The 25,759-nt window shown below is 51.4% G+C and overlaps 3 protein-coding genes and 1 pseudogene across 6 annotated transcripts; 2 read left to right on the top strand and 2 right to left on the bottom strand.

Moving 5' to 3' along the window:
- Window positions 1-41: 41 nt before the first annotated feature.
- TMEM234 (transmembrane protein 234) lies at window positions 42-5,978 on the bottom strand. 3 transcript variants are annotated; one of them, XM_025448386.3, is made up of 6 exons: window positions 5,941-5,978; window positions 4,669-4,735; window positions 1,602-1,627; window positions 919-1,011; window positions 774-815; window positions 42-673 (listed from the first exon to the last, which is right to left on the bottom strand). In XM_025448386.3, the coding sequence occupies exons 1-6, from the start codon at window positions 5,954-5,956 to the stop codon at window positions 579-581; spliced, it is 339 nt and encodes a 112-aa protein (XP_025304171.1). In that variant the 5' UTR covers window positions 5,957-5,978; the 3' UTR covers window positions 42-578. The 3 variants fall into 3 exon arrangements, with proteins under 3 accessions (XP_025304171.1, XP_035569139.1, XP_035569138.1); XM_035713246.2 differs by lacking the exon at window positions 774-815 and having other exon boundaries at window positions 5,941-5,971; XM_035713245.2 differs by lacking the exons at window positions 1,602-1,627; window positions 5,941-5,978 and adding an exon at window positions 5,500-5,627 and having other exon boundaries at window positions 4,669-4,837.
- EIF3I (eukaryotic translation initiation factor 3 subunit I) lies at window positions 5,545-14,586 on the top strand. Its single transcript, XM_025448375.3, has 11 exons — window positions 5,545-6,078; window positions 6,169-6,261; window positions 7,833-7,920; window positions 8,231-8,296; window positions 9,356-9,505; window positions 9,588-9,715; window positions 12,959-13,069; window positions 13,195-13,284; window positions 13,584-13,657; window positions 14,165-14,257; window positions 14,414-14,586. Exons 1-11 carry the CDS (start codon window positions 5,560-5,562, stop codon window positions 14,493-14,495), a joined length of 1,494 nt encoding a protein of 497 aa, XP_025304160.2. The 5' UTR covers window positions 5,545-5,559; the 3' UTR covers window positions 14,496-14,586.
- A 78-nt stretch (window positions 14,587-14,664) lies between these two features.
- LOC112660399 (myotubularin-related protein 9-like) lies at window positions 14,665-21,234 on the bottom strand (annotated as a pseudogene).
- Window positions 21,235-23,761: 2,527 nt separating this feature from the next.
- FAM167B (family with sequence similarity 167 member B) lies at window positions 23,762-25,434 on the top strand. 2 transcript variants are annotated; one of them, XM_025447971.3, is made up of 2 exons: window positions 23,762-24,297; window positions 24,956-25,434. In XM_025447971.3, the coding sequence occupies exons 1-2, from the start codon at window positions 24,037-24,039 to the stop codon at window positions 25,184-25,186; spliced, it is 492 nt and encodes a 163-aa protein (XP_025303756.1). In that variant the 5' UTR covers window positions 23,762-24,036; the 3' UTR covers window positions 25,187-25,434. The 2 variants fall into 2 exon arrangements, with proteins under 2 accessions (XP_025303756.1, XP_025303757.1); XM_025447972.3 differs by having other exon boundaries at window positions 23,778-24,297; window positions 24,959-25,434.
- The last annotated feature ends 325 nt before the right edge of the window (window positions 25,435-25,759 follow it).

Here is a 25,759-nt window from a genome sequence, read left to right as displayed (position 1 = left end):
TAGCAGGTCTGTCGCAATAAAAGAATACTTACTGTCCTCCGTCTGTTTAGTGCAGATTTATTTGAGGCTACTACTCTCCCGGCACCGTGCCACTTGACTGAAGTGACCTGGTTGGGACCCCAGGCTGTCTATTTGAGAGGGGCAGGCAGGTGAGTATTTCCACCCATCTCACAAGTGGAACAGGCAAGGCTCCTAGACTGTTCATCTCTACACCTGCCATTCTGGTGTACCTTCTTCCCCTCAGGTCCTCACCTCAGCCAGCCAAGGCCTCTGACAGCCCTAGAAACCTTCTGTTTGCATTTCTGGCTCAGGCTGCAGCTGGCCATCTCCATGCCGTCCATGGCCCCTGCTGCTGTGGCAGAAAGGTTGCTGGGGAGGTATGAAGTCTCTCGTGCTAAATCCTAGCAGTTGAACTGCAGTTCTCCTGTGTGAGCCACCATGAGGTAGCTAATGCACCCTAAGAGATGAGGGTGTTGAGGCTCGGAGGGGGAAGTGCTAGGTCCATCTGCTCACTGGCTGCACCTCACAGCTCAGGGAGTTCCTGGAGGTAGAAGGGCTGGAGGGTGGCATCGGCCCACTCACAGGGCAGATAGTTGCCCCTGGGTCTTGCTCACGGAGCTTGTGATGCAGAGTGCAATTCCTGTCACGGTGAGCACCATGCCTGTGAGTGCTCCTGGGAGAACGGGCAGAAATTGAGGGGCTGATCCCAGCTATGCTAGGAGGAGCTGGTGCAGGGCTGAGGGATCAGGGCAGAAGGGCTTTCCCCAGAATACCTGGAAGAAGGAAACTCTGATGGCTGTAAGGAAGCAGGAGAGCTGCAGAGGCAAGGGGAGGGATGGGAGCTGGCTCTGGGAAAGCACTAAGCAGGGTGGCAAGGCCCAAGTAGCAGCTTCCTGCACTTGCAGTGGCCTGACTTACCTTTTCCACCAATATCTTCTCCAAGGACCTTCCCAACAATCATTGTGAAGACAATGGCCAGAGAGTTACTGATGGGCACAGCTAGGGTCAGATCTGAGTAGTTGGAATGAAAAAAAATCTCTGAGTTGCCAAAAACTGTCTTTCTAGGCACAAAACACATGTTATCAAGACAGCCAGTTAAAAAAGAAAAAAAAAAAAAAAAGGCGGCAGGGGAGGGGGGAAATCTCATTTTCCAGATGAAATCACAGCACAGCTCAGGATTCAACCCAGGTTTCCTGAGTCTAAATTCAATGCTCCCTCAACTCCAGCACAAAGACCTGAACTATAAGGTGATCTGGGAACACCCTGGTTTGCTGATAAGGAAGAGCTCCTGAGATCTCAAGGATGTGGAGACAGACAGGCCCCAACACCGAAAGGACACAGTAGGATGAGTGCAACGGCACAGCCCCCCTTTATTAAGTGCCCACTGTGTGCTAAGTGCTCTGTGTACGCCTCTCCTTCAATCTTCATAACACTGCGAGATGAGCATTATCACTTCGCAGAGATAAGGGAAACAAAAGCTCAAAGAAGACACAGACACTGAGGCAAGTTGAGGACTTAAACCCAGGCTGACCTGATGCCAAAGCCTGTATCCTGACTGAACTGAATGGATGTGGACAAACCAAACAGCAAGTGAAGCATACCTGATGGTTTCAGCTCAGGCTCAGGCCTTATGGAGTTAAAGGACAGAAATAAATGTCAGAAGCCGGGAGCCAAGGATAACTGGGTGGCTCAGTGGTTGAGCATCTGCCTTCTGCTCAGGGCGTGATCCTGGAGTCCCAGGATCGAGTTCCACATCAGGCTCCCTGTGAGGAGCCTGCTTCTCCCTCTGCCTATGTCTCTGCCTTCTCTCTGCGTCTCTCATGAATAAATAAAATCTTGAAGAAAAAAAAAAAAAGAAGCAGAGACCCAGGTACATGTTCAGGATGGGCCCCACAGGGCTGGGCCTTGGGTAGAGGACACAACGGTCCAGCATCTGTCCCCTAATTTTGAAGTTCCAAGGGACTGACACCCAATAAACAAACTTGAAAGGCTAAACCAGTCAATACTGTTACCTTAAAATGTGTTACATAGGAACATCTGGGTGGCTCAGAAGTTAAGTGCCTGCCTTCGACCCAGGACATGATCCTGCAGTCCCCGGATTGAGTCCCACATCGGGCTCCCTGCATGGAGCCTGCTTCTCTCTCTGCCTGTGTCTCTATCTCTGTGTGTGTGTGTCTCTCATGAATAAATAAATAAAATCTTAAATAAAATGTGTTACATATAAGTTTTGTACACTTAAAACCTTTTAAGACAGGCAGGCACCTGGCTGAGCATGGTCAAGAGCATGTGACTCTTGACCTCAGGGTTATGAGTTCAGGCCCCACGCTGGGCATAAAACTTACTTAAAAAAAAAAAAAGAAAGAAAAAGAAAACTTTTTAAGAAAACAGATCTCAGGATGTGTGGGGGGCTCAGCGGTTGAACACCTGCCTTCAGCTCAGGGCGTAATCCTGGAGTTCCGGGATCAAGTCCCACATGGGGCTACCTATGAGGAGCCTGCTTCTCCCTCTGCCTGTGTCTCTGCCTTCTCTCTGTGTCTCTCATGAGAAATAAATAAAATCTTAAAAAAAAAAAAAAGACAGATTTCACGTTGTGTTCTTACTACACACACACACACACACAGAGAGAGAGAGAGAGAGAGAGAGAGAAGGATACATCAGAAACTGACTTCTTGATTATAAGACTTGTAACTGCCAGGCTGACTGCTCACATTGGCCCCTTAGCTCATTCCTTTCCAAGCATTCCTGGTTTATCTGCTTCTCCTCCCGAGAGTCCCCACCATGGTTGGCATTCCCCATCCAAGAAACAGACCACAATTCCTACCTACTCAGAGCTGCTTCCCTGGGCTTACGCACCTTCCCAGGAATTCCATGACTGCTAAAGACTACTCTGCAACAGTAGATAGGAAAGGGGAGCGGCAGAGAGCAGTGGAAGAGCAAGGGTGGTGGAGTGAGACCGACCCAGGTTTCTCTGTGCAATCTTGGTTAGGTCCTTGTTCACTGGGCCCTACAATAGTGATAGCAAGGGGACAGCATCTCCATACCACAGGGCTGGTGTAAGATGAAACAGGGTAACGTGTCTAGCCCCTGGCTGAATATACACATCCTTGATCTAGTGACCATTGCTGCTGATTATTACACGGGCAGATGCTAAAGAATAGAGGTAGGGCAGGTGATGACAAAACAGGACCCTAAGATTGCCATTTGCTCAAAACTTGGTAAAGGGCTAACCATAGTATAGGAAAAGGGTTCAGCATTCTTGGGCAGCAGGATGTGTGTGCCACAAGCTTTCAAACTTTCTTTTCTTTACTTTTTTTTTTCAAACTTTATTTTTTTCAAGTTTTATTTAAGCAATCTCCACATCCAAAATGAAGCTTGAACTCATGACCCTGAGATCAAGAGTCACACGGTCTACTGACCGAGCCAGCCAGGCACCCCTCAAACTAATGCAGGGCTCGATCTGACAACCCTGAGATCACAACCTGAGCCGAAACCAAGGGTTAGATGCTTAACTGACTATGCCACCCAGGTGCCTCTGTTTGCGTTTTTATTTTTAATTTTATTTAATTTTATTTTTTTTAAGATTTTATTTATTTATTCATGAGAGACACAGAGAGAGAGAGGCAAAGACACAGGCAGAGGGGAAAGCAGGCTCCACACAGGAAGCCTGATGTGGGACTCGATCCCAGGTCTCCAGGATCACACCCCAGGCTGCAGGCGGCGTTAAACCGCTGCGCCACCGGGGCTGCCCTTTAATTTTATTTTTAAGTAAACACTACACCCAAACTTACAATCCTGAGATCAATAGCCACATGCTCCACTGAATGAGCCAGCTGGGTGCCCCTAAACATAACTTTTATGCACTGGGAAACCAAAAAATTCATTTGATCTGCTCTGCAACATTTGTTGTATTTATTTTTATTTTTTTTTAATTTTTATTTATTTATGATAGTCACACAGAGAGAGAGAGAGGCAGAGACACAGCAGAGGGAGAAGCAGGCTCCATGCTCTGGGAGCCCGACGTGGGATTCGATCCCGGGTCTCCAGGATCGTGCCCTGGGCCAAAGGCAGGCGCCAAACTGCTGCGCCACCCAGGGATCCCCATTTGTTGTATTTAGTAATCTGGAACCAAACTTGCAATATCTCTGAGGTATGGCTGTAAAATGGGTAAAACTAGTACAGAATCTGATGCAGTAGAAGTCAGTCAACAATCAGTAGGAGAAAGGAAATATATATTTATTGAGCTCCTACAAGTGTTCACCAGGTATTCTGCTAGATGCTTCCCATACACTGAATTTAATCCTCTCAATGCTACAAAGACCATCATATAAAACCAATGCTCAAATAAGAGACTTGCTCAAGGTCAGCCAGGTAGCAACACAATGGAAGCAAGAGTGTCAAGGCCAGCCATTGGCATAGCAAAATGAACCTTCTCTCTTCCTCTGCTGCTGCACAAGACTGACAGGCTTCAAACCAACCCAAGTGCCCGGCAGCATACTCCTAATCAGCCCACTGTGCCCCAGCAGCTCAGAAAAGAGGGTGCAAAGAGGGAACCAGAGATGATAGGCTCTGCCTCACTCATGGAAGCAAGGTGTTTCAGGTACCCTCCCCAAGTGACTCTTCCGGGTAGCCCCCACCACTGAGCATAGCAGTTCTAAGTCAGAGACCCACCTGTCGATGCCAAGGTGAGGTAGTAGAGAAGGGAGCCACACTGGTTGAGGAAAAAGGGCATCAAATACTGGAAACAGAAGAAATCTGCAGTCACTGTGATTGATACTTGATTGAGCAGCCCTGCCTTCTTTGAGCTTCTAGATATGTTCTTCCTTGGAGGAAGGGATAGCTATAAGGGTCCAGAGAGTGGTTAGCCTTCTGAAAAGGACCTTTCCAACAAGTTACTAACAAGTTACTGACTGAACTCTGTGCTTTTGCTTTGAAGGCTTCTCCCTCAGCCCGTGCAAGTCCCTGAATGCCAATGTCACTCCCTCCAAGAAGCATTCCCGGAGGCCCCTACTCCAGCCTCCCTTCTGTGAACTCATGAAGCACTTAATCTGTACCTCTCTCATAGGCCTTAGCTCTAAGCCGTGGTTGTGTCTATGTCTTGTCTTTCCCTCTAGCCTAGACTGGCAGCACTGGAGTCAGAGGTAGTTCTCTGGATAGAGGTTATCAGAGAATAACCTTCCCTATCCTCCCTCCCGGGTCCATTTGAGCCCCAAGTCCTGCCTCAGTGAGGTCTGTTGGACAGATTACCATAATAAAATACTAGTCATCTCAACCATAGATTGAACCCTAATTATTTCCTAGACCCAATGTTAAGTGGTCTATGTGCCTCGCCGTTGAATCCTCACAACTGCCCTCATAAGATGGTTTACCACTATCATTTCCATTTTACAGATGATGAAACTGAGGCTCAAGGAGGACCTAGCGACTAAGCTGGTGGAGAGCCAGATTCTGCTCCAGACTTGGATCAGCTATGCACGAGAAAGGGGCCATTCAGAGACACACCTCAGTATTCAAGAAGAGGGTCTTCATCTCCTGCAGCAACTGCCGGGCCCACGTCCGCTCATGGACCTGCTGCAGGCTGGCGGAGGCCCGCTTCAGCAGCGGCTGTGTGCCACCCCACAGGGCGGCCACCAGCACCAGAGCCAGCACCTGCCCTGGAGGGAGATGCGAGTGACCCTCATCCCCGACAAAGGGCCACCCGCCGGGCCCAGCCCTTCTCGGGCCTCTTTTCCCCCGTCAGCCACCCCCACATCCCTCCCTCGCTCTCCGACGCCCCGGGTGCGACTGGTGGGTAGGAAAGGTCCCGGGGGGCGGGTGGATGGATCCGGCGGCCCGGAGATTGGGGATCGGGCGGAGATCAAGTTCAGGGAGGGGAGGCGAAGCGGCAGAGGAACCCCGGGTAGGGTCTGGGAAGCCCCGAAAGGGGTGGGACCGCCTACCCACCAAAGGACGCCGCCATGGCAACGCCGCTCTGGCCCACTTCCGGGGGCGAAGGGGCGGAGACCCATAATCCGGAAGTGGCGCCAAAGCCTCTTCCGGTCCTACTCACGTTGCCGCTTCCCTCGCGTCAACGCCAGGATGGTGAGTTCTGAGTTGAGGTGTTAGCCTGGGGGTCTGGGACTGGGGCAGGGGCCGGTCCGGGGCGCTGACACTCCTGTCCTGTCCCCACAGAAGCCCATCCTGCTGCAGGGCCATGAACGATCCATTACGCAGATTAAGTACAACCGCGAGGGAGACCTCCTCTTCACGGTGGCCAAGGACCCTGTGAGCGTCGGCGGCCGGCGGCCCGGCGGGACCCTGCGAGGGTGGGGGGCGGCGAGAGGGGGAGACTTCTTTCGGCCGGGGTGAGGGGTGGACAGGCCGTTTTTGCCGTGAGAGGGGAGCCAAAGAGCTCCCCATTCTGAGAAGTAGGGGGAGGCCATCCCGGGAGTAGGTGGGCGAGACATTATTCCGGGATAGAACGCAGTAGTTGGTAGGAGGAGGGAGTGGCCAGGAGGAAAAAAAAGCAAGAGACCATCACGGAAGGGGGACGGAGACCAGAGTCAGACTATTCTTCCAGGGGAGGGGAGCAGGCCACCCCTAGAAGGGGAAAGCTGCTCCTTGGGCGGTGAGGGACAACAGAGGACTTCCTGGAGGTGTCCCGGGTCTCATTTCAGTAGGTCCTTGTGGGTGTCTTTCACTGAGTGCAAACAGCCCCTCACAGCAGTGCCCTTTGAGGCACCTCCATATGGAAGATGTGTTAACTCTAGTGGCCAAAAGTGGGAGTTCAGAGGCCAGCAGACCTGATTTGAATCCCGACCCCTGCATCCAGGAGCAGTGTGACTTGGAGCGTGTCATTTAACCTTGATAAACTTGGTTTCCCTTTTTTTTTTTTATGAATTATGGGTACTAATAATTCTTCCCTTGTGAGAGTTGTCTTCAGGGTTAAATGAAGTTATTTGGGGAAGGAGTTTAGCACGGTAAATACCTCGTGTATGTTACTGGAGAATTGTTACTGTATTTTAAATTCCTTAGACATTATTTTTATTGAAGCCTCACAGCTACTCTTTGAAGAAGGCATTATTGTTGTGGCCATTTTACAGACAAGACAATCTGCTCAGAAGAGAGAAGCACTGTATTTGAGAGTTTCAGGAAAGACCGGAATAATGGCATGGAGATTTTGTTTTGTTTTGTTTTAAGATTTTTTTTTTTTTTAATCTATTAAGGGGCACCTGGCTGCCTCAGTTGGGGCAGCATGTACCTCTTTTTTTTTTTTAATTTTTATTTATTTATGATAGTCACACACAGAGAGAGAGAGAGAGAGAGAGGCAGAGACACAGGCAGAGGGAGAAGCAGGCTCCATGCACCGGGAGCCCGACGTGGGATTCGATCCCGGGTCTCCAGGATCGCGCCCTGGGCCAAAGGCAGGCGCCAAACCGCTGTGCCACCCAGGGATCCCCAGATTTTTTATTTATTTATTCATGAGAGACACAGAGAGGCAGAGGGAGAAGCAGGCTCCATGCAGGGAGCCTGATTGGGGGACTTGATCCCGGGTCTCCAGGATCATGCCCTGGGCTGAAGAAGGCAGGCGCTAAACCACTGAGCCACCCGGGGATCCCCAATGGAGATGTTTTTACAAGCCTCCTGACTCCCCTGCCACTTACCTGCAGGAAGGAGGAGAATCCAGGAATTGTTTTTTTTTTACCAGCAGCCTACTGTTTCCCAAGAGATGAGCAGGAAAGGGGAGAATCTGGCCTGGTTAGAGGTTGCTGCGGTTCCTGGGGAACCTCTAAGTAGGAGACCATTGCTCTGCCTGGGATGTTTACTATGTGTCACACTGTCATTGACTCCTCCAGATTGTCAATGTGTGGTACTCCGTGAATGGTGAGAGGCTTGGCACTTACATGGGCCATAGTGGAGCTGTGTGGTGTGTAGACGCTGACTGTATCCTTGTCTGCTCTGAGTGTGGGATCCCAGGGTCTGCCAGCAACGGAGAGGCTGCCCATGTGGAGTTGGGAGTTTGGGATGCTATTGTGGGTCTAGGGAATGATATCTCCCGCCTAATCCCTGGTCTTTTCACTGGTTGGGGGAATATTCAGGACAAGTTCCAGTTCTATATGAGAAGGTTAGAAAGTTCTGAAGTAAGAGAGGAAGAAAGGCTGTCTGGGGCTGAACAGGGAGGTGATTCCGTTGGTTTTCCAAGAGGACAGGGGCTCAGGTGAACTCGATCATGTTTCTTTAACACTTTCTTCAGGGGACACCAAACATGTCCTTACCGGCTCAGCTGATAATAGCTGTCGTCTCTGGGACTGTGAAACAGGTAAGCCTGGATCATTTACTTTTCCATCAGACAGTGACGACCTACAGTGTATCTGTTGAGGTGAACAGGTTTTGGGGAAACAGATAATCCAGAGATGGCTCCTGTTCTAAGGAACAATAAACAGACAAGAAAAGAAGCACTACAGTAAGATATAAGCCATATTAGAGAAAGCACAAAGCACTGTGGAAGGCCAGAGGGGTGAGGGGGCGACTGACTGCCTGGAATGGGAAGGGGAGCCGGCAAGGTTTCCCAAGGTGAATGTCATACGAGCTGGGGCTTTACGGATGAGAAAGAGGTCATCACTTTGGCACATACTGGAATGAAAACATGGCAGGTGTCCTGTCCAAGTCATTTGATCTGATGGGAGCTTCTGCCTCTTGGGGAGTAAGAAATAGTCAGGAGAGAAGATGAGGCGGACTAGGGCAGAATAGGCTCCAGGCTCAGGAGCTTGGCTTTGTTCTATAGGACTTAGTGTGCCATGGAGGTCCCTGAGCAGCGGAGAGTATGTTTCATTTTAGCAAACTCAGGTAGCAGTGGGGAGTATTGGAAGAACAGACCAAATACATGGGAGCCTATTAAGCTGCTCCGTTTAGTAAATATTTACTGGGCACCCAACACCCAATTCTATGCCAGGTCTCTGCTGGGTTCCTTTTTTTTTTTTTTTTTTTTAGCAAAGTGATAGAAGTTTATTAAGCAGAGATACGGAGATACAGAGGAAGCTCTCAGAAGTGAGAGGGGTCCCGACAGGGTTCCCTCTCTGCTGGGTTCTGGGGACATGCAGAGAAATTAGAGCAGATCCTTGTTCTAGAGGAATGCATTCTGAGAAGACGTATGTATTGCAATTCACTATGAGCAGTGCCATAGGAACAGGATGTCTGGGGAGAGATGGTGGGGAGCAAGTTAAAAATCTTGAGCCAAAGCCTAGCAGTGAGGAGGAAGTAGGGGTGGGTTTTGGTCACTAGAGCAGGAGAAATAGTAGACAGGAGGATAGGCGTATGGAGAGTGTCCTCCCCTTGATGGCATTAGGCAAGGGGTAGCCCAAACTCTGCTTGTCTCCAGGGAAGCAGCTGGCCCTACTCAAGACCAATTCAGCTGTCCGGACGTGTGGCTTTGATTTTGGGGGCAACATCATCATGTTCTCCACGGACAAACAGATGGGCTACCAGTGCTTTGTGAGCTTCTTTGACCTGCGGGATCCAAGCCAAATCGGTGAGCCAGCACTAGGGCATTAGGACTGGGGTGAAGGGTGTGGCTCCAGAGCCCAAGGCCTGACATCTTCTACCCCACACAGACAACAATGAGCCCTACATGAAGATCCCTTGCAACGACTCCAAGATCACTAGTGCTGTTTGGGGACCCCTGGGGGAGTGCATCATCGCGGGTCATGAAGGCGGGGAGCTCAACCAGTATAGCGCCAAGGTGAGGAGGTGGGTGGAGCCCCAAGCCCACCAGAATGATTCCCTTCAAGAGTCAGGATAGCACAGTAGTGAAGAGCAAAGATTGGGTTCAAATACAGATTTTACCACTTTTTGGTTATGTGAACTTGGCCAAATTACTTCACTGAGCCTGTTTATATATGCAAAATGTTCCGAGGATCAAATGACATAAGGCATTTTAAAAACTTGTCACAGGATACTCTGTGGGTTGTTTTTTGTTTTAAGATTTTATTTATTTATTCATGAAAGACACAGATCAGCAGAGACATAAACAGAGGGAGAAACAGGCTGCCTGCAGGGAGCCCAGTGTGGGACTTGAACCCAGGGCCCTGGGATCACAACCTGAGGCAAAAGCAGAGGCTCAGACACTGGGCCACCTAGGTGCCCCTACTCTGGATATGTTAATAGTGATCATAAATAAGCATTTTCCTGCCACCACTGAGTGCCAGGCCTTGTGTTGGGCTCTAAGGAAAAAGACCTGAATCAGACATGGGCCCTGCCCCCAGGGAGACAGACTGGCAAACAGCTAGCATGAGTCAGGTTGGAAGTTGTGCCAACATAGAGGTCTCAGCCAATTACATTAAGTGCCCTCTGTCATAGAGAAAGTGGCACATACGTTAACCCGTGAAGAATAAATGGAGCTTTAAGCAAGAAGGGAAGGCCATTCCACAGATGGGAAAAACAGTACACACAAAAGCAGAATTAAGGGAATAGGGGGATTGTTCAGGGAAGGGTCTGGGGTTTTTGGGACATGGCATTGGAGAAAGTGGATAGCAACTAGATTTTTTTTTTTTTTTTTTTTTTGAGTGTCAGGAGGTAAGGAACTGATTTTTCTGTAGGCAGTAGGGAATCTCTCTCTCTTTTTTTTTTAAGGTTATTATTTATTTGTTTGTCTATTTGAGAGGCAGAGAATACAAGCAGGGTGGGGAGGAGCAGAGGGAGGGGGAAGCAGACTCCCCACTGAACAGGGAGCCCAACATGGGGCTTGAACCCAGGACCCTGAAATCATGATCTGAGCCAAAGGCAGATGCTTAACTGCCTGAGCCATCCAGGTGTCCCAGTGGGGAATCTTTAAATGGTTATTGGTGATCAGATTTTCTCTTTATAAGGCTTTTGCAGGCTCAGTTCAGAGAATGGACCTGAATGAGGCCATAGCTCTCGGGATGTGGAGCACCTGACAGAGTCAAGAGATATTTAGGAGTGACTTGATGAGATGGAGAGTAAGCCTGGGCTGCCCTGGATTTCTCTTGGGTACCTGGGTTCCTGGACAATGCTGGCATGTACTATGATAAAGTTTAGTCGTTCAGCAAACACTGACTATAGTCCACCAGACCCCAGACCTACCCACAGGCAGGTAATGGAAACCAAGGTCAAAGGCATACATAAAGCTTGTTGCCAGCAAATAGTGAAGCTGTTCTGTGTTGTTAGATAGGCCTGACTGCAAGACTCCTGCTTGTTCCCCAAAATACAGGAGCTGGATCTGACTCTACCATGTGTCCTCACTGATGGAGGAAAGCAAAAATACATCCTTCTCACAAAATAGATAAAAATAATTCAGGGGGGACTCCTGGGTGGCTCAGTGGTTGAGCGTCTGCTTTTGGCTCGGGGCGTGATCCCAGAGTCCCAGGACCGAGTCCCACATCAGGTTCCTTGCATGGAGCCTGCTTCTCCTGTCACTACCTCTCTCTCTACCTCTCTCTGTGTGTCTCCTGAATAAATAAAATCTTTTTAAAAAAAAAAATTTTTTTTCAGGAAAGGGACACTTGGCTGGCTTATTCAATAGAGCATGCGACTCTTGATTTCAGGGGTTGTAAGTTCAAGCCCCACAATGGGCACAGAGCTTACTTAAAAACAACAATAAAAGTAATTCAGGAAAGGAAAGTTCTCTGAGGGCCCACTCTGTATGAGGCACAGTGCTCACAAGGCCTTTAAATCATCTGACCAATGTCTGCAGAACATAGGCCAGGTTCCTGTCACAACAAAGTCAAATAAGACAGTCTCAGTATCCCTCTGGTGACCCGGGTGGTGTACTTTTAGTAATCTTGTTTTCTAGATAGAGAAATTGAGGCAGAGAGAGGTGCTTCTGAGGGCAGACTCTAAAGCTCTGCCCTTTGTACTCTACAGGCTAGCAGGTTGCTGAATGGGAAGGGAAGTAAGGAGATGAAATGACCCTTTGAAAGATCTAAAAAAAAGCTAGACATGCAGCAGTACTGGTGGACTGTGGCTCCAAACTAGCTGGGAAGGGGGTGAGCACAGGCTCTCTACATCTTACATGTGGCAGGACCTCCAGCGAGTCATATCATCCCTATGAACCTTACTTTCTTCCTTTGAAAATGTCCTTTAAGGGGTGAGCCTGGGTGGCTCAGTCAGTTAAGCCTCTGCCTTCAGCTCAGGTCATGATCCGAAGGTCCTGGGATTGAACTCCCCTCTCGGCCAAGCAAGGAGCCTGTTTCTCCCTTTGCCTGCTGCTCCCTCTGCTTGTGCTCTATCTCTCTGTCAAATAAATAAATAAAATCCTAAAAAAGGAAAAAAGAAAAAAGAAAATGTCCTTTAAAATACCCACTTCGGGAACCCTGGTGGCACAGCGGTTTGGCGCCTGCCTTTGGCCCAGGCGCGATCCTGGAGACCCGGGATCGAATCCCACGTCGGGCTCCCGGTGCATGGAGCCTGCTTCTCCCTCTGCCTATGTCTCTGCCTCTCTCTCTCTCTCTCTCTGTGACTATCATAAATAAATTAAAAAAAATTAAAAAATAAATAAATAAATAAAATAAAAAAAATAAAATAAAATACCCACTTCGTAGGATGGTTGTGAGGATGAAGTCAGCTGACTTCATTCATTATGTAGCACAATATTTGGCAAATGTGACTATTCACACAATTCAGTGACTATTTGTTAAAAGAAGGAGTGAGTGAAGGATGTCTCTACCATTGTAATGTCCTGATTCGTTAATAGGTCCATAGATTTGTCATCATGAGCATGTGTTTTCCTAGATGAACTAGCTGTGTTTATGAAATGTGTACGCATGGGTGAGGTTTAGGATGTGGGCTTGGGGGCAGTGGCGGAGGTGAATGTTGGTTCAGGGGATACTTAGGCCCACCCGACCCAGGCCTCCCCCCCCCCCCGCCCCCCCAGCCCAGACAGGGAGCAGTATAGAACAACCCCGGTGGAGCAGTGGTGCTGGTGGAGTTCAGGCCACCCAGAGCCTCACTCTTCTGCCTTCCCCAGTCTGGAGAAGTACTGGTGAATGTTAAGGAGCACTCCCGGCAGATCAATGATATCCAGTTATCCAGGGACATGACCATGTTTGTCACTGCTTCCAAGGACAACACAGCTAAGGTGAGCCTGGGCAAGGAGTCTGGTGGGGCTGCTCCTACTCCCCTACAAAGCTTTCAACTTGACCAACTTTCCCTCAAGAAAACTCCTTTTATAGATTCCCCTCCCCCCCCATCTTCTCTTTCTAGCTCTTTGACTCCACAACTCTTGAACACCAGAAGACTTTCCGGACAGAACGTCCAGTCAACTCAGCTGCCCTCTCTCCCAACTATGACCATGTAAGGGAACCCCACCCAGGCTTCCTGCTGCAGCCTCAGAATACTTCCAAGATCTAAGTGTTCACCAAGCAATTGAGATAGGAACTCTTTGGGAAATAGTGTCAGGCAGAGAGGAGATTCCCAGAGCAATGAGAAGGCTGAATTCTTGGAAAGCCCGAGGGGGCAGGGTAGGAGGTGGCTGAAGTAGCTGTTTGGGTCCTGCCCTTAGCATCCTCTCAGTCTGATGGGGCTAGGGGTGAAACACGGAAGATGGACTTGGCAGCCCTTTTGGGCTGTCTAGAGTTTCTTTTTCCCTTCAGGTGGTGCTGGGTGGTGGTCAGGAAGCCATGGATGTAACCACCACCTCCACCAGGATTGGCAAGTTTGAAGCCAGGTAAAGAGGGAGGGGGCTCTTTCACATTGAAACCCCACAGAGTGTCTTTCATGATGGACACAAACCATATACTTGTGGAGACTTCCCTTATTTCCTTGCCTGCTAGGCGGTACACCCAGATTTGTGGCCTTCCTAGGACATGTGTATAATGTAGCAGTTATGAGCATGACCTTGGGCTCACTCTGAGGTCCTGGACCCTTCCTCCTATTTATCTGTGCCTGGTTTCCTCCACTGTAAATGGAGACAACGATAATATTCTTACCTTATAAAATTGTGCAGATCAAATGCATGAGTTACTACTCGTTGCCCAGCACACAGTAAGGAAATGTTAGCTGGGTATGCAGGCAGACACTTGGGTCCAGTCTTTGCCTCCTCTTATTTTGTTCACATTCATTCCCCCTCATCCCCATTTCCCCACTTTTTGCTTTCCCTTTGGGGAGTGGTACATGCATTGTGTTTTGAGAGGAGATGGAGAGTGACTTGTCCCTTCCCACCATCCCCTTCCAGGTTTTTCCACTTGGCCTTTGAAGAAGAGTTTGGAAGAGTCAAGGGTCACTTCGGACCCATCAACAGCGTTGCCTTCCATCCCGATGGCAAGAGGTAGGGAGGGCTTCGTGCAGGAAACTGAGCTCAGCCCAGATCTGGCCTCTGGCCCTTTCCCGTGCCCTGCCCTCCCTCTCCCTCCCTCCTCCACTGGGGCCAGCCTTCCCCCAGAGGGGACACCTGACTGGTCCCTGACTTTCTCTCCCTCTCCAGCTATAGCAGCGGCGGTGAAGATGGTTATGTCCGCATCCACTACTTCGACCCACAGTACTTTGAATTTGAGTTTGAGGCTTAAGAAGCTTGGATCTCCATCAGGGCCAGGGGAAATTTCTGGGCCAGGGCTCACAAAGTTTTGGACTCTGAGAAGTAAATTAGTTTGGAAATAAGTGGTTTCTGGTCAGAAATTTTGTGGGGACTATTTCATTCATTTCCCTTCTTAGTGACACCCCAGAAAATGTATACTAGTCGTGGAGATCTTTATTATTTAGACCTTCTCCTGACACTATAAGATGCGTCAAACCTGGAGCTTCTGTATGTTTTGGATTAGGCTGGGCTGCAGACGCCCTGATCCAAGGTCCAATGGTGCTGAGGGACCCTGCGGGGTGAGGGGTGTCTCAGGAACATTACAGCCATCATCCAAGGAGCCAGCACTTAATGTTGGAGCTCAGAGGTTGTAACTGTCGGCTGACAGCCCTCTGTTTTCTCCTTATCTGTCACTATTTGCCACACCTTCTCCCATGCCACCTCTGAAGGTTCAGGCAGGCAGATCCAGTGCAGAAACAGGCCTGTGGAGGAGGACAGATGAAGCTGGGCAGAGGGGCTAGCTCCACAGGGGAGAAGGTGGGATTGGGGGTTACCTTGCCACAGTCGCAGGCTCTGGGGCTCCACAGAGGGCCAGATGGCCAAGGGATTCGGGATGTAGAGTGAGTTCCGGAGCTTCCGTTGCTCATTTGGCTGGTTGAGCCCAGACCACAAGGAGTGGGTTCAAGTCCTTACTTTACACAGGCATCTCTAGGGAGTGAGTTTCCAGACTCAGATTATGCCTTCTGGGATTCGGGACTGGGGACCCTGGTGAGTAGGGTGACAGCCACCTCCTGGGGCAGTGATGACCTGTCCTTTTTTCCTGCCAATGTTCTTGCCAGTCAGATACTGTACTGGGCACTGGAATAAAGTAGGACAAGACAAGGTCCTAGTTGTTCAGGAGTTAGTTCCATTAGTTCCGCCTGGAAGTGTCAGGGAAGGCTGAGAATGTGGGCTGGGTCTGTCTGAGGAAACTCACCAGGTGTGCAAAAGCATAGGAATATTTAGGAGGGGAGACTACAGGGCCAAGACCAAGAAAGTGGGAACAGGCCCAACTGAATGTTGGTGGATTGTTTTTTTAGAGAGGACGCGCACAAGCAGGGGATTGGGGGAAGAGGGAGAAGGAGAGCAAGAGAATCAAGCAGGCTCTACTTCCGGCACAGACCCTGACATAGGGCTCAACACTGGGCTCCATCTCATGAGCCTGAGATCATGACCCTGACATCAGGACATGAGCTGAAGTCAAGAGTCAGATGCTTACTGACTGAGCCACCCAGGCACCCCTGTTGGTATGTTTTTTAAACTGGTGGCAGAACTAGAACAGGGAGGCAGCTGTTCCAACAGCCCAAATAGGAAGAAGAGTCTGGACTGAGGTTAGTAGGAGAGGCCTTTTACAGGAAAGGACATGGTAAGAAGGTTTCAGGAGAAAGGCTGTATATGAAGGATGGGTGTGGGGGGGGGAGGTACATAAAGATAACAGGTTTTTTTTAATATTTTATTTATTTATTTATTAGAGACACAGAGAGAGGCACACATGCAGGGAGCCCGATGTGGGACTTGATCCTGGGTCTCCAGGATCAGTCCCTGGGCTGAAGGTGGTGCTAAACCGCTGAGCCTCCCAGGCCACCCAAGATAACCGTTTCTAACCTGGGTGACCCAGCAGTGGAATCCATGAAAAGTGTGTGTGTGTGTGTATGCGCGAGCACATGCACACAGGGCACATCAGGCAACAAAAGAGAGGAGTGTGAGCCCTCCCTCCCCTCAGGCTGATGAGAGAAAGATGGCTTTGGGGGGCTTGGGAACATATCTAACAAGCCAACCAGATAATAATGACCACTGCATGTGTGCCCACTGCGCCCACTGTGCCAGGCCCTTCCCATCCTTTAACTCAGCTAATCCAATTCAGCCCCACCCCACAGACATGGCTGTTACTGGAAGCCTCCTTGCTACTGACAGGAAACAGGTTTCCAGTGATCACCCAGCAGGTGAGTGATGGAGCTGGAAGTTAAGCCCAAACCACTGGACTCTTTTCAACCTCTACTCCATTGCTTCACTAGAATTAGCCCCGCAAAGTGGTGGAAAGCCCCAGAAATGATTTTGCAGCAACTTTCCCCTTCAGTCCTTATTTTTAAGCTGGAGTGTCCTTGTTCTTTGTTATGGACAGAGTGGGTAGGTCTAAAGGATTGGCCTTGGATCCATCCAAATCTGGGTTTGCAGAAGTTCTGAGGAAAGGTGAGATTTGGAGGCAGGGAGGAGAGAACACTCAAAAGTTTTACCCAAAGAAAAACTCATCCAAAAGGGAAAGAGGTCTTCTCGTGCTGACAGCAGGTACCTGACCCTGGCCTGTGCTTGGCCCCTGACCCACCTTGACTCCCCCCTTGCTCACCTCTCCTTTCTACTGTTGCAGAGGAAGGTGCCAAAAGGGGAGGCATAGGCGTGCTCAAACAGCCAACAGCAGCCCCTCCCCAAACTCCAGCAACAGCGGGAACTGGCGGCCCAGCTGCCACACACAGTGCAGGACGAGAAAGATGGGTGCCTCATGCTTGGGGCAGGCATGGGAGAAGGCCAAGGCGGCACAGTGCAGCCGGAAGGAGTGGCATGCCTGGGGAGGGGGCAGAGTGATGGGCACAAGGAAGCAGGGTTTCTGGATGGAGGGGGAGGGCTGGGGCTCAGCGGCCAGTTACCTGAATCCATTCACGCTCCACCAGTTCCTAGAATCCAGCCATGGTCCGGCTCAAGGGGTTCAGGATGAGTTGGGCCAGCGAAGTCACAAACCGGGTGCTGTCCATGCCTTCAGTCCCATGCACCAGGATGCAGGCCCCTTCCCTGTGGGCCAGGGCTTATTAACAGTGGCCAGTCCTCCCCAGCCCAGGGTGCCCTGGCCAGGAATCAAATGGGCCCGTTTCTAGGCTGTATGTGCTTACTGAGACATGGCTATGTGCCCAGGGGTAGAGAGCCCTGCCCGTCCACCCTGTTCTCTGCCTCGTTGGTGGGTGCTTAGCTTTCCATGCCCCGGGCAGCTAGGCAGGTGGTGCTCAGTGCCTCCTTCACGTGTACCAGCCAGCGGCAGCCCTCTAGTCGACTGAGCTAGCTGTCCATGCTCTATCCAGGTCCCCAAAGGCTTCCACCAGACACAAAACTCTCCTGTAGGGGGCGACCCCTGCACAAGTGGGAATCTGGTCATCCCATCCCCAACCAAGCTCTGGTGAGCACAGCCCTGGGAACAAGTGCTCTAGACCAATGAAAGAGACAAAGAACCCTCAGAGGAACCCTTTGACGAAAGGGACACTGGACCCTTTGGGGGAGCCCCCCTAAACTAATGGAAATGATTCAGTATCTTTGAGGATTTCCCAATCTGATGGAGGAGACCCAAGACCCCTTGGGGGAGACCTAGTCTATTAGGGGTGCCTGGGGAGTGGTCACACATCCCTCTCTAGATATAAGAGGAAGCCCCCAATTTGATGGAAATGTCACAGTACCCGTGAAGTAGCCCAATGTGATAGGAGCAACATGGTACTACCTGGGGGAGTCCCATCTGACAAGAGAGACACAACACTTAGGATTCTGGTATCTCTTGCTTCCCAGGAACTGCTCTGCTCAAGATCACCAATGCAACCTCCTGCTGGAAAATCTAATGAAGGCTTTTCCAGGCCTGTGTAATAAAAGCCTTCAATGGCTCCTCTCTCCTTTACGAGATAGAGTCTAAGTTCATAATCATGGCATTCAAGGCTTTTGCTCAGGTCCTGTCACCCCCTTAGCCCCATCTCTCTCTGCCTTTCACACTCGGCACTTCCACGATTCTGAAATACTTGTAGCTCCCCAAACAGGACAAATGACAAGGAGTTCTGCTCCTATACACCTGTAGTTCCTCCCTTCCATCTGGAATGTCCTTTTGCTCTCTGGCTAACTCCTCTTTCAGGTGTCAGCAAATGCCTCCAATTCTCAGGGAAACTTTCTTTGCACTGCCTACACACAAGAGAGGGGAGCCTGCTCTGTGCTGATGCTCATCACACTGAATCCCAACTGCCTAATTACTACTGATCTCCCAACCAGATGGCTGGCCACCATCTCAGCCTCTGTGCTCAATCAACATTGGTTGAATTAAGGAATAAACAGTTATGTATTCTGGAAAGGGGAGCAGTCCTCTCTCTCAAAGCACAAAAACTCCCTGAGGACCTCCTTCTAGTACTACCATCACCTGGATGGATACAGCTGTGTAGGTAGAGCCCTCAGGGGAGGGCTGGGTCCAATGGGGAGAAGGGGGTGTGTGGTGAGGTTGTTCTTAGAAATCAAATTTCGGGGATCCCTGGGTGGCGCAGCGGTTTGGCGCCTGCCTTTGGCCCAGGGCGCGATCCTGGAGACCCGGGATCGAGTCCCACATCAGGCTCCCGGTGCATGGAGCCTGCTTCTCCCTCTGCCTATGTCTCTGCCTCCCTCTCTCTCTCTCTCTCTCTCTCTCTCTCTCTGTGACTGTCATAAAAAAAAAAAAAAAAAAAAAGAAATCAAATTTCAGTTTAATGTAAAGAGAGACTTTTTCTTTCCAGACAGAATTGGGGTGCCGAGAGGAATGAGCTCTCAGTGGGCAGTGTGCAAGTGCGGACGCTCACCGGGTAGGATGGCTACCTGGAAATGCTTAACAGTCCCCAAGGTCCGTGGAGGACACTCCCAACTCATACCCCTTCCCTGAAGAGTCCTGTAGGAGAGCCCCTAGGAGAGGATCTGAAGACCTCTCACCTCTGCAAGTGGCCAATGCAGCGGTTCCCAGCCAGGGCAGGCAGGCGCCTCTGGCCTCGGTGCCGCCGCCGGTCACAAGGGCCTGTTTGGCGGCCTGAGCCGAGCGGGTGTCCAAGATGAAGCCCCGGGCCCCAGGGCCAGCGCCTGCAGCTCGCAGCAGCTCCTTGTCCTCAGCGCAGCACCTTTTCTGGGGACCAGTCAGGGGCTGGCTGGAACGTAGCAGAACCTGCGAACCGGGACGCCACTCCGGAAGCCTTAGCCACCCGGCCCTGGCTCGGGGATTTGGCTCTGGGAGCCCCTTGGGGGTGGGGGGGTGGCCTAGACCCTCGGGCTGGTCTAGAGCTGGTGGGGGGCGGGTTGGAGCTAAAGGACCCTAGCGGCGGAACTCGCAAGGCGTGGGGCCCAGCTGGAGTGGGGTGTAGCCGGGGGGAAAGCGACCCGAAGAGTAGAACGTGGGTGGGTCCACGGTTGAGGAACACGACTGGGCTCCAGGGACCCCACGGGCCGGGGGCGGGGCCCGAGATGGGCGAGACTCGGAAGCCCCGCAGAGGGGCAGGGGCGTGGGCGGGGGGAGGGGAGGGCGCAGGGGGCGGGGCCCGTTGGAGGGCGGCTGGGGGTCGGCTAGAAACGGCAGGAGCCCGGGCTGCAGGCGCGCGACGAATTGGCCCGGCCGTGCAGGAAAGGGCCGAGAAGGGCCGCAGTTGGTCTTAGTAGCGGAGTCTGGGTGGGTGGGCCCACGGTTCGCTGGGGCACGGTGGTGGCTGAGCACCGGGCAGCGGCCTCCCCGGCGGAAGCGGGAGCTGAGCGCCAGGGCCCGGTCCTTTACAGCGCGAGCCACGATCACGGCGCGGGGGTAACTGGGGCACAAGCTGAAGTTCTCGTTCACCTCACTCAGCCGCCACGCGTTGGTCTGCCGCGCAGGGAAAGGCGAAGGCCAGGTTAGGGCGGTCAGGGAGCGCCGGGGCCTCACGCCCCTTGCAGGTGCGGCGGCTCTCGCACGACCACAGGCCCGCGCGACCGCACCCACCTCGCGGGCTACTCGCTGGTAGCGTTCGGGTGGGTGGAAGTGCCAGGCGTCACCCAATCTCAAGCCCTTGGGACGGTAGAAGAATGGAAAGGAAGTGATGACCGATTCCAAAGACGACAGCGCCTGGGGAAGGAAGTCGGGGGATCCGGGCAAAGTCGGAATTGTCTCGCCCGCGCCCTCCCAGCCCCTCCGCTCCGCAGCCCCTGCTCTGCACATCCTGCAGAGCACCCCGCATCCCCTGCCATTAGCTGTGTTCCACGGTAACACTGGATGCCGGGTCGTCTTGCGCAGTAGGCCTTGTTTACTCCCCTCCTAACGAAATAGGGGTAGCTTAAGGGCCTGGGGAGCGCGGCTTGCGTACCTCCATGGAGCGGGCGATGTCCAGCGTCGCTTCCACGCCATGTCCAGCTGCAACACTCGCAGGTCCTTACAGCTCCACGTGATGGTGCTGAAGCCACCCGAGACCCTGGGGATAGACGGGCTTGAACTTAGTGTCCCCTGCCCCCCTACCAGGGGAGGAGAAACGAGTTTATTAGGATTGGACGTAATGCAAGGGGGCACCAGCTCCAACTGTGCTTGCCCTTCCCCCTCCCCCGTGGAGCAGAAAGCTCTGCAACTACGGGGACGCCCCCGCCACGTCTCACCGCTTCTCGATGGAGTCTACACTACGCAACAGCAGCAGCCACAGGTCTGAAGTGACCTGGGGCCCTGGCGACAGCAGCAGGTGGTGGCCGGTGACGCATAGCGCGCCACGCAGTGGGGGCGCCCCGGACCCCGCAGGAGCTTGGCTTGGGCCTGGCCCCTAGGGCTCAGCTCCGAGAACTCCATTCCGCCTGTCGTGGGCCTGGAGCCCAGCAGGACAGACTCCAGGAGCGTCAGGCGGGGCGAGCGCGGGCTCCGGCTCCTAAAGGGACGGGAACTGGCTGGGCAGCTGGCGACGCCGGCTGGACAGCTGTTAAGGAGGCCCCTTGGAGGAAGTGATCGAACGGTTTCACAGGAATGTCCCCCTCCTACTGCCAGCACCTCTGAGCCAGGACCCCGGGCCCGAACCTTTTAAGGAAACCTCAATTTCATCCATCTGTGAAATGGGGAGAATAATCTTGCTTAAAGCCCTTTACCTCGTGCCTTGGTCGCAGGTGGCACTAAACATTTTTTTTTTTAACAGGTGCTGGCACTCTCACTGACTTAAAAAAGAAAAATACCATCTCTTCTTGTGTACCCTGGTAGAAGGGTGGAAAGGGTAGGTGTGAAACTGGGAACTATCTACTTCCTCCCCTTATAGCGGAGGCTGGGTGGGGGAAATCCCTCAGTCCACCTTAAGTGCAAGCAGCTGTGTAGCTGGTGCCCCTCCCCCACCGCAGCTGGAAATCCCTGCCTGAGGGCGCTGTAGAGACCACTTCTGGCTTAGTCCTGCCCTCCAAAGCTCAGTCTCCTATCACTTCATCCTTCAACCAAATTTGAATGGCCCATACACTAAGCTGGACACTGTATTTAGTGAGGGGACCCAAGGATATTGGAGGAAGGTTCTGTTCACTAGACCAGAGTGTGGTCTGGCAAGAGATACAGCTAAACTGATAAATTACAAGAGTTGCAAGGATTTACTGGAGGACTCATCCATCCATTTATCCATCCATCCAATTATTATTTCACTTAAAAAAAATTCTTTCAGGGATCCCTGAGTGGCGCAGCGGTTTAGCGCCTGCCTTTGGCCCAGGGTGCGATCCTGGAGACCTAGGATCGAATCCCACGTCGGGCTCCCGGTGCTTGGAGTCTGCTTCTCCCTCTGCCTATGTCTCTGCCTCTCTCTCTCTCTCTCTCTGTGACTATCATAAATAAATAAAAATTTTAAAAAAAATTCTTTCATTTCTTAAACACTAATGCCTACATCGTGTTAAGTGTTGATTATCAAGAAGAATAAAAAAGACCATACCTTTATTTATTTATTTATTTATTTATTTATTTTTTTTTAAGACCATACCTTTAAAGAGCCTTTTGGACCACTGGGTTCCAGGCTTGGTGTAGGTGCACATGTATGCAAAACCTTTCTTTTAAAACACACACACACACACACACTCAGAGGGACACCTGGGTGGCTCAGTGGTTGAGCGTCTACCTTCTACCTTCTTCGGCTCAGGGCCTGATCCCCAGGTCCTGGGATGGAGTCCCACATCGGGCTCCCTGGGCTCCCTGGGAGGAGCCTGCTTCTCCCTTTGCCTCTGTCTCTGCCTCTCTCTTTGTGTCTCTCTTGAATAATAAACAAACAAACAAACAACAACAACAAAAACCATACACAAAGAAAAGAAATCAGGTGGATACCCATAGTATAAACATAAAATCGAAGTAGTCTGTGAAAGGAACTAGATGTAAAAGAGTGTAAATTGTAAAAATCCGAACCAAATGGGCTGGGAATTCGTTAGAAATGTGCCCCAACCCATGTGTCTCTTTAAACAAGTTTTTCAGGAGATTCTCTTGCACAAGAAAGTGTGAGAACCATTGGAAAGTACATAAAAAAGGACAAAACTAGGAGTACCTGGGTGGTTCAGTCAGTCAAATGTCTGCCTTTGGCTCAGGTCATGATACAAGGGTCCTGGGATAGAGCCCTCCCCTAAGCAGGGAGCCTGCTTCTGCTTCTCCCTCTCTCTTTGCTGTTTCCCCTGCTTGTGCTCTCTCTCAAATAAATAAATAAAATCTTTAAAAAAAAATAGGCAAACTAATCTTCACTGTCAGAAATTGGAAGAGTAAAAGAAAGAAAGAAAGAAAGAAAGAAAGAAAGAAAGAAAGAAGAAAGAAAGAAAGAAAGAAAGAAGAAAGAAAGAAGAAAGAAAGAAGAAGAAAGAAAGAAAGAAAGAAAGAAAGAAAGAAAGAAAGAAAGAAAGAAAGAAAGAAAGAAAGAAAGAAAGAAAGAAAGAAAGAAAGAAAGAAAGAAAGAGAGAGAGAAAGAAATTGGGAGAGTAGTCACAGACCAGGAGCACTTCCTGGATGCTGGTAATGCTCAGTTGTTCTATCTGGGTGCTGGGTACATAAGTGGGTTCAGTTGGGGAGAATTCAGCAAGGCATGTCCTTAATTATGATGTGTGAAATTTTCTGCGTGTATGTTATAGATAAATACAAAATTTTAAAAAGGGAACAGCTCTGGTTGAAGCCCTGGCAGGGGCAGGGATAGGCCGGTCTAGGAACCCAGCCACAGCTCTGTCTTTATCACATACAGACCTCCTGAGGGATTTCCAAGGGAACCTAAAGTTCCTGAGAGTACAGGTTGAAATCATTGATCTGTCCCCATAGAGTCAGTGACTTGTCTAAGTGTCATGAGTGAGGAGAGAGGGCACCTTACCAAACTTCAATCCACTCCCACCCCCTTAACTTGGGTCTTGGGAAGAAGGCCAAGACTTTAGTGTGGATGATGCTTTTCTCATCCTGGAGCAACTTCCTTTCTGGGAACAGGGTGTCTCCTTCTGGGCAAAGACAATAAAATTCATCCAAGGGGCAGGAGGAGCCCTGCTCCTCCGCCATCCGCCATCCGGATGGGCGTCACGTGGCTCCCCAGAGTTGCAGGCCAGGAAAATCCCAGCTCTTGCACACTCGGCCTTCCATACCCCTCTATTCGCCCTCCCTGACACACTCAGCCTCTCTGACCCACCTTGAACATTCACCATCACACACTCCCTGGAACAGCTCTGTCACTCTCAGCTCCTGCCACCACTCCCCAGCAATACTGCCAGCCTTTCCCAAATTCCCAGGGCTGCAGCCTTGCCCTGTCACCCACTCCAAACCCACCATGTCCCTGGGGCCACTGAAATTCCAGGCACTAGGTGAAGAAAATGAAGAGGATGAGGAGGAAGAGAGCCTGGACTCTGTGAAGGCACTGACGGCCAAGCTGCAGCTGCAGACACGGCGGCCCTCATACCTGGAGTGGACAGCCCGAGTTCAGAGCCAGGCCTGGCGCAGAACCCAAACCAGACCTGGGCTGGGGGGCCCTGGGGCCCTCTGCGGATTCGACTCAATGGACTCTGCCCTTGAGTGGCTCCGACGGGAGCTGGTGAGTTGGGTAGGGTGGGCAGTCATCCTTAGGACCCAAGAAACATGGGTTTGGGGAGGGCATGAGAATGGGCCTCACCTCTAGCAACTGCCTACTCCTTGGCTTTGTCCTGGGGCTGAGGAGCCGTGAATGGACTCCTCCAGCGATTTATTCAGGGATACTTGCTGAAGCAGGATTCCATCCAATCTACCTACTACCAACTACTCCCGTGACTCTGGGGACAGAGCCCTGCCCTTCAGGGCCACGGGTCTTAAGTGGGGAAGGCATAGCCTCCCCTACTCTGGGAATGGCCATACCTCAAAGTTGCAGGGAGGGACAAATGACGCATTGACCACACTGTAGGCAGAATCTGAGGAAGCCAGCATTATGCAGGTGGCTCTTAACCCAACATGTGCAAACAAAAAAATGTCTAGGCTCCAAATTGGAGATTGCGCTTAGTTGACCTGGGGTGGGGCACCGGACACCTGTGTTTGTGTAACAACTGCTCCTTAGCTTAGTTTGAGAGCGAGATCTGGACGTTGGGGAGGGCTCAAGCTGGGGCGATGGGGGGTGGGGAAGACACAGCCTGTGCAAAGACCCAGGGTGTTGACAGGAAGGGAAGACTGATGCGAGTGGCTGAGGACCCGTCAGGCAGCCTCACGCCTCCTCTCTGCTGCAGCAGGAGATGCAGGCTCAGGACCGGCAGCTGGCCGGGCAGCTGCTCCGCCTGCGCGCCCAGCTGCACCAGCTGAAGGTGGACCAAGCCTGTCACCTGCACCAAGAGCTGCTGGACGAGGCTGAGCTGGAGCTGGAGCTGGAGCCTGGGGCCGGCCTCGCCTTGGCCCCGCCGCTGCGGCACCTCGGCCTCACCCGCATGAACATCAGTGCCCGGCGCTTCACCCTCTGCTGAGGGGCACTTGCTTGCCTCCTGGGACCTCTTGGGAAGGGGGAAGGGAGGGGTGCCTCAAAGGTGCCAACACCTGGCAAGGGGTGGTGGGAGGGTTGCTAGGGGCGGGGCTCCCTCAGTTCTCTGGGAGCATAAAGCCCCAGCATCCTGTTACCCTTGCTGCCCTAGATTGGGGAAGAGAGGTTGGAGGAAGGGGAGAAACTCACAGACCTCCAAGCTCTTCAATAAAGGCCCTCTCTGTTTCCCAACAAGGTCTCTGCAGTCATTTATTCAGGCCCAAGGTCACTGTGCGTCATCTGTAGCTAGGGCCAGGACTTCAACTGTGGGAAAGAAGGCCTGGGTTGGGGGTAGAGATGAACAGATGGATCCCCATATCTCTCCCAGCTCCAGCTCTGTCTCTCTATCTTATCAAGCTCAGAACTGGGCAAGAGCTTGAAATCCTGAATCACCCCTATGGAAGGTGACAGGTCAATGGGCAGCTGAAGAATGTAGGACCTAGTAGACCTGGGTTCAAAGCCAGCTCCACCTTGCATTTCTTTTCTTTTCGCTTTTTTTTTTTTTTAATTTATTTATTTG

The sequence above is a fragment of the Canis lupus genome, chromosome 2 (genome assembly GCF_003254725.2).
Source record: "Canis lupus dingo isolate Sandy chromosome 2, ASM325472v2, whole genome shotgun sequence".
In the NCBI taxonomy this organism is placed as follows: Eukaryota; Metazoa; Chordata; class Mammalia; order Carnivora; family Canidae; genus Canis; species Canis lupus.
Note: the sequence above shows the minus strand (reverse complement) of the source record. Positions and strands in the feature narration are given on the sequence as shown.

Coding starts and splice junctions, on each gene's coding strand:
- FAM167B (XM_025447971.3), top strand. CDS start 24,037: ATGTCCCTGGGGCCACTGAAATTCCAGGCACTAGGTGAAGAAAATGAA. Junction 24,298..24,955: donor AGTGGCTCCGACGGGAGCTG/GTGAGTTGGGTA, acceptor TCTCTGCTGCAG/CAGGAGATGCAGGCTCAGGA.
- EIF3I (XM_025448375.3), top strand. CDS start 5,560: ATGGACCTGCTGCAGGCTGGCGGAGGCCCGCTTCAGCAGCGGCTGTGT. Junction 8,297..9,355: donor TCTCTGGGACTGTGAAACAG/GTAAGCCTGGAT, acceptor GCTTGTCTCCAG/GGAAGCAGCTGGCCCTACTC. Junction 9,506..9,587: donor GCGGGATCCAAGCCAAATCG/GTGAGCCAGCAC, acceptor TACCCCACACAG/ACAACAATGAGCCCTACATG.
- TMEM234 (XM_035713245.2), bottom strand. CDS start 5,526: ATGAAGACCCTCTTCTTGAATACTGAG. Junction 816..918: donor AGAAGATATTGGTGGAAAAG/GTAAGTCAGGCC, acceptor TTGCCTCTGCAG/CTCTCCTGCTTCCTTACAGC. Junction 674..773: donor TCAGAGTTTCCTTCTTCCAG/GTATTCTGGGGA, acceptor CCGTTCTCCCAG/GAGCACTCACAGGCATGGTG.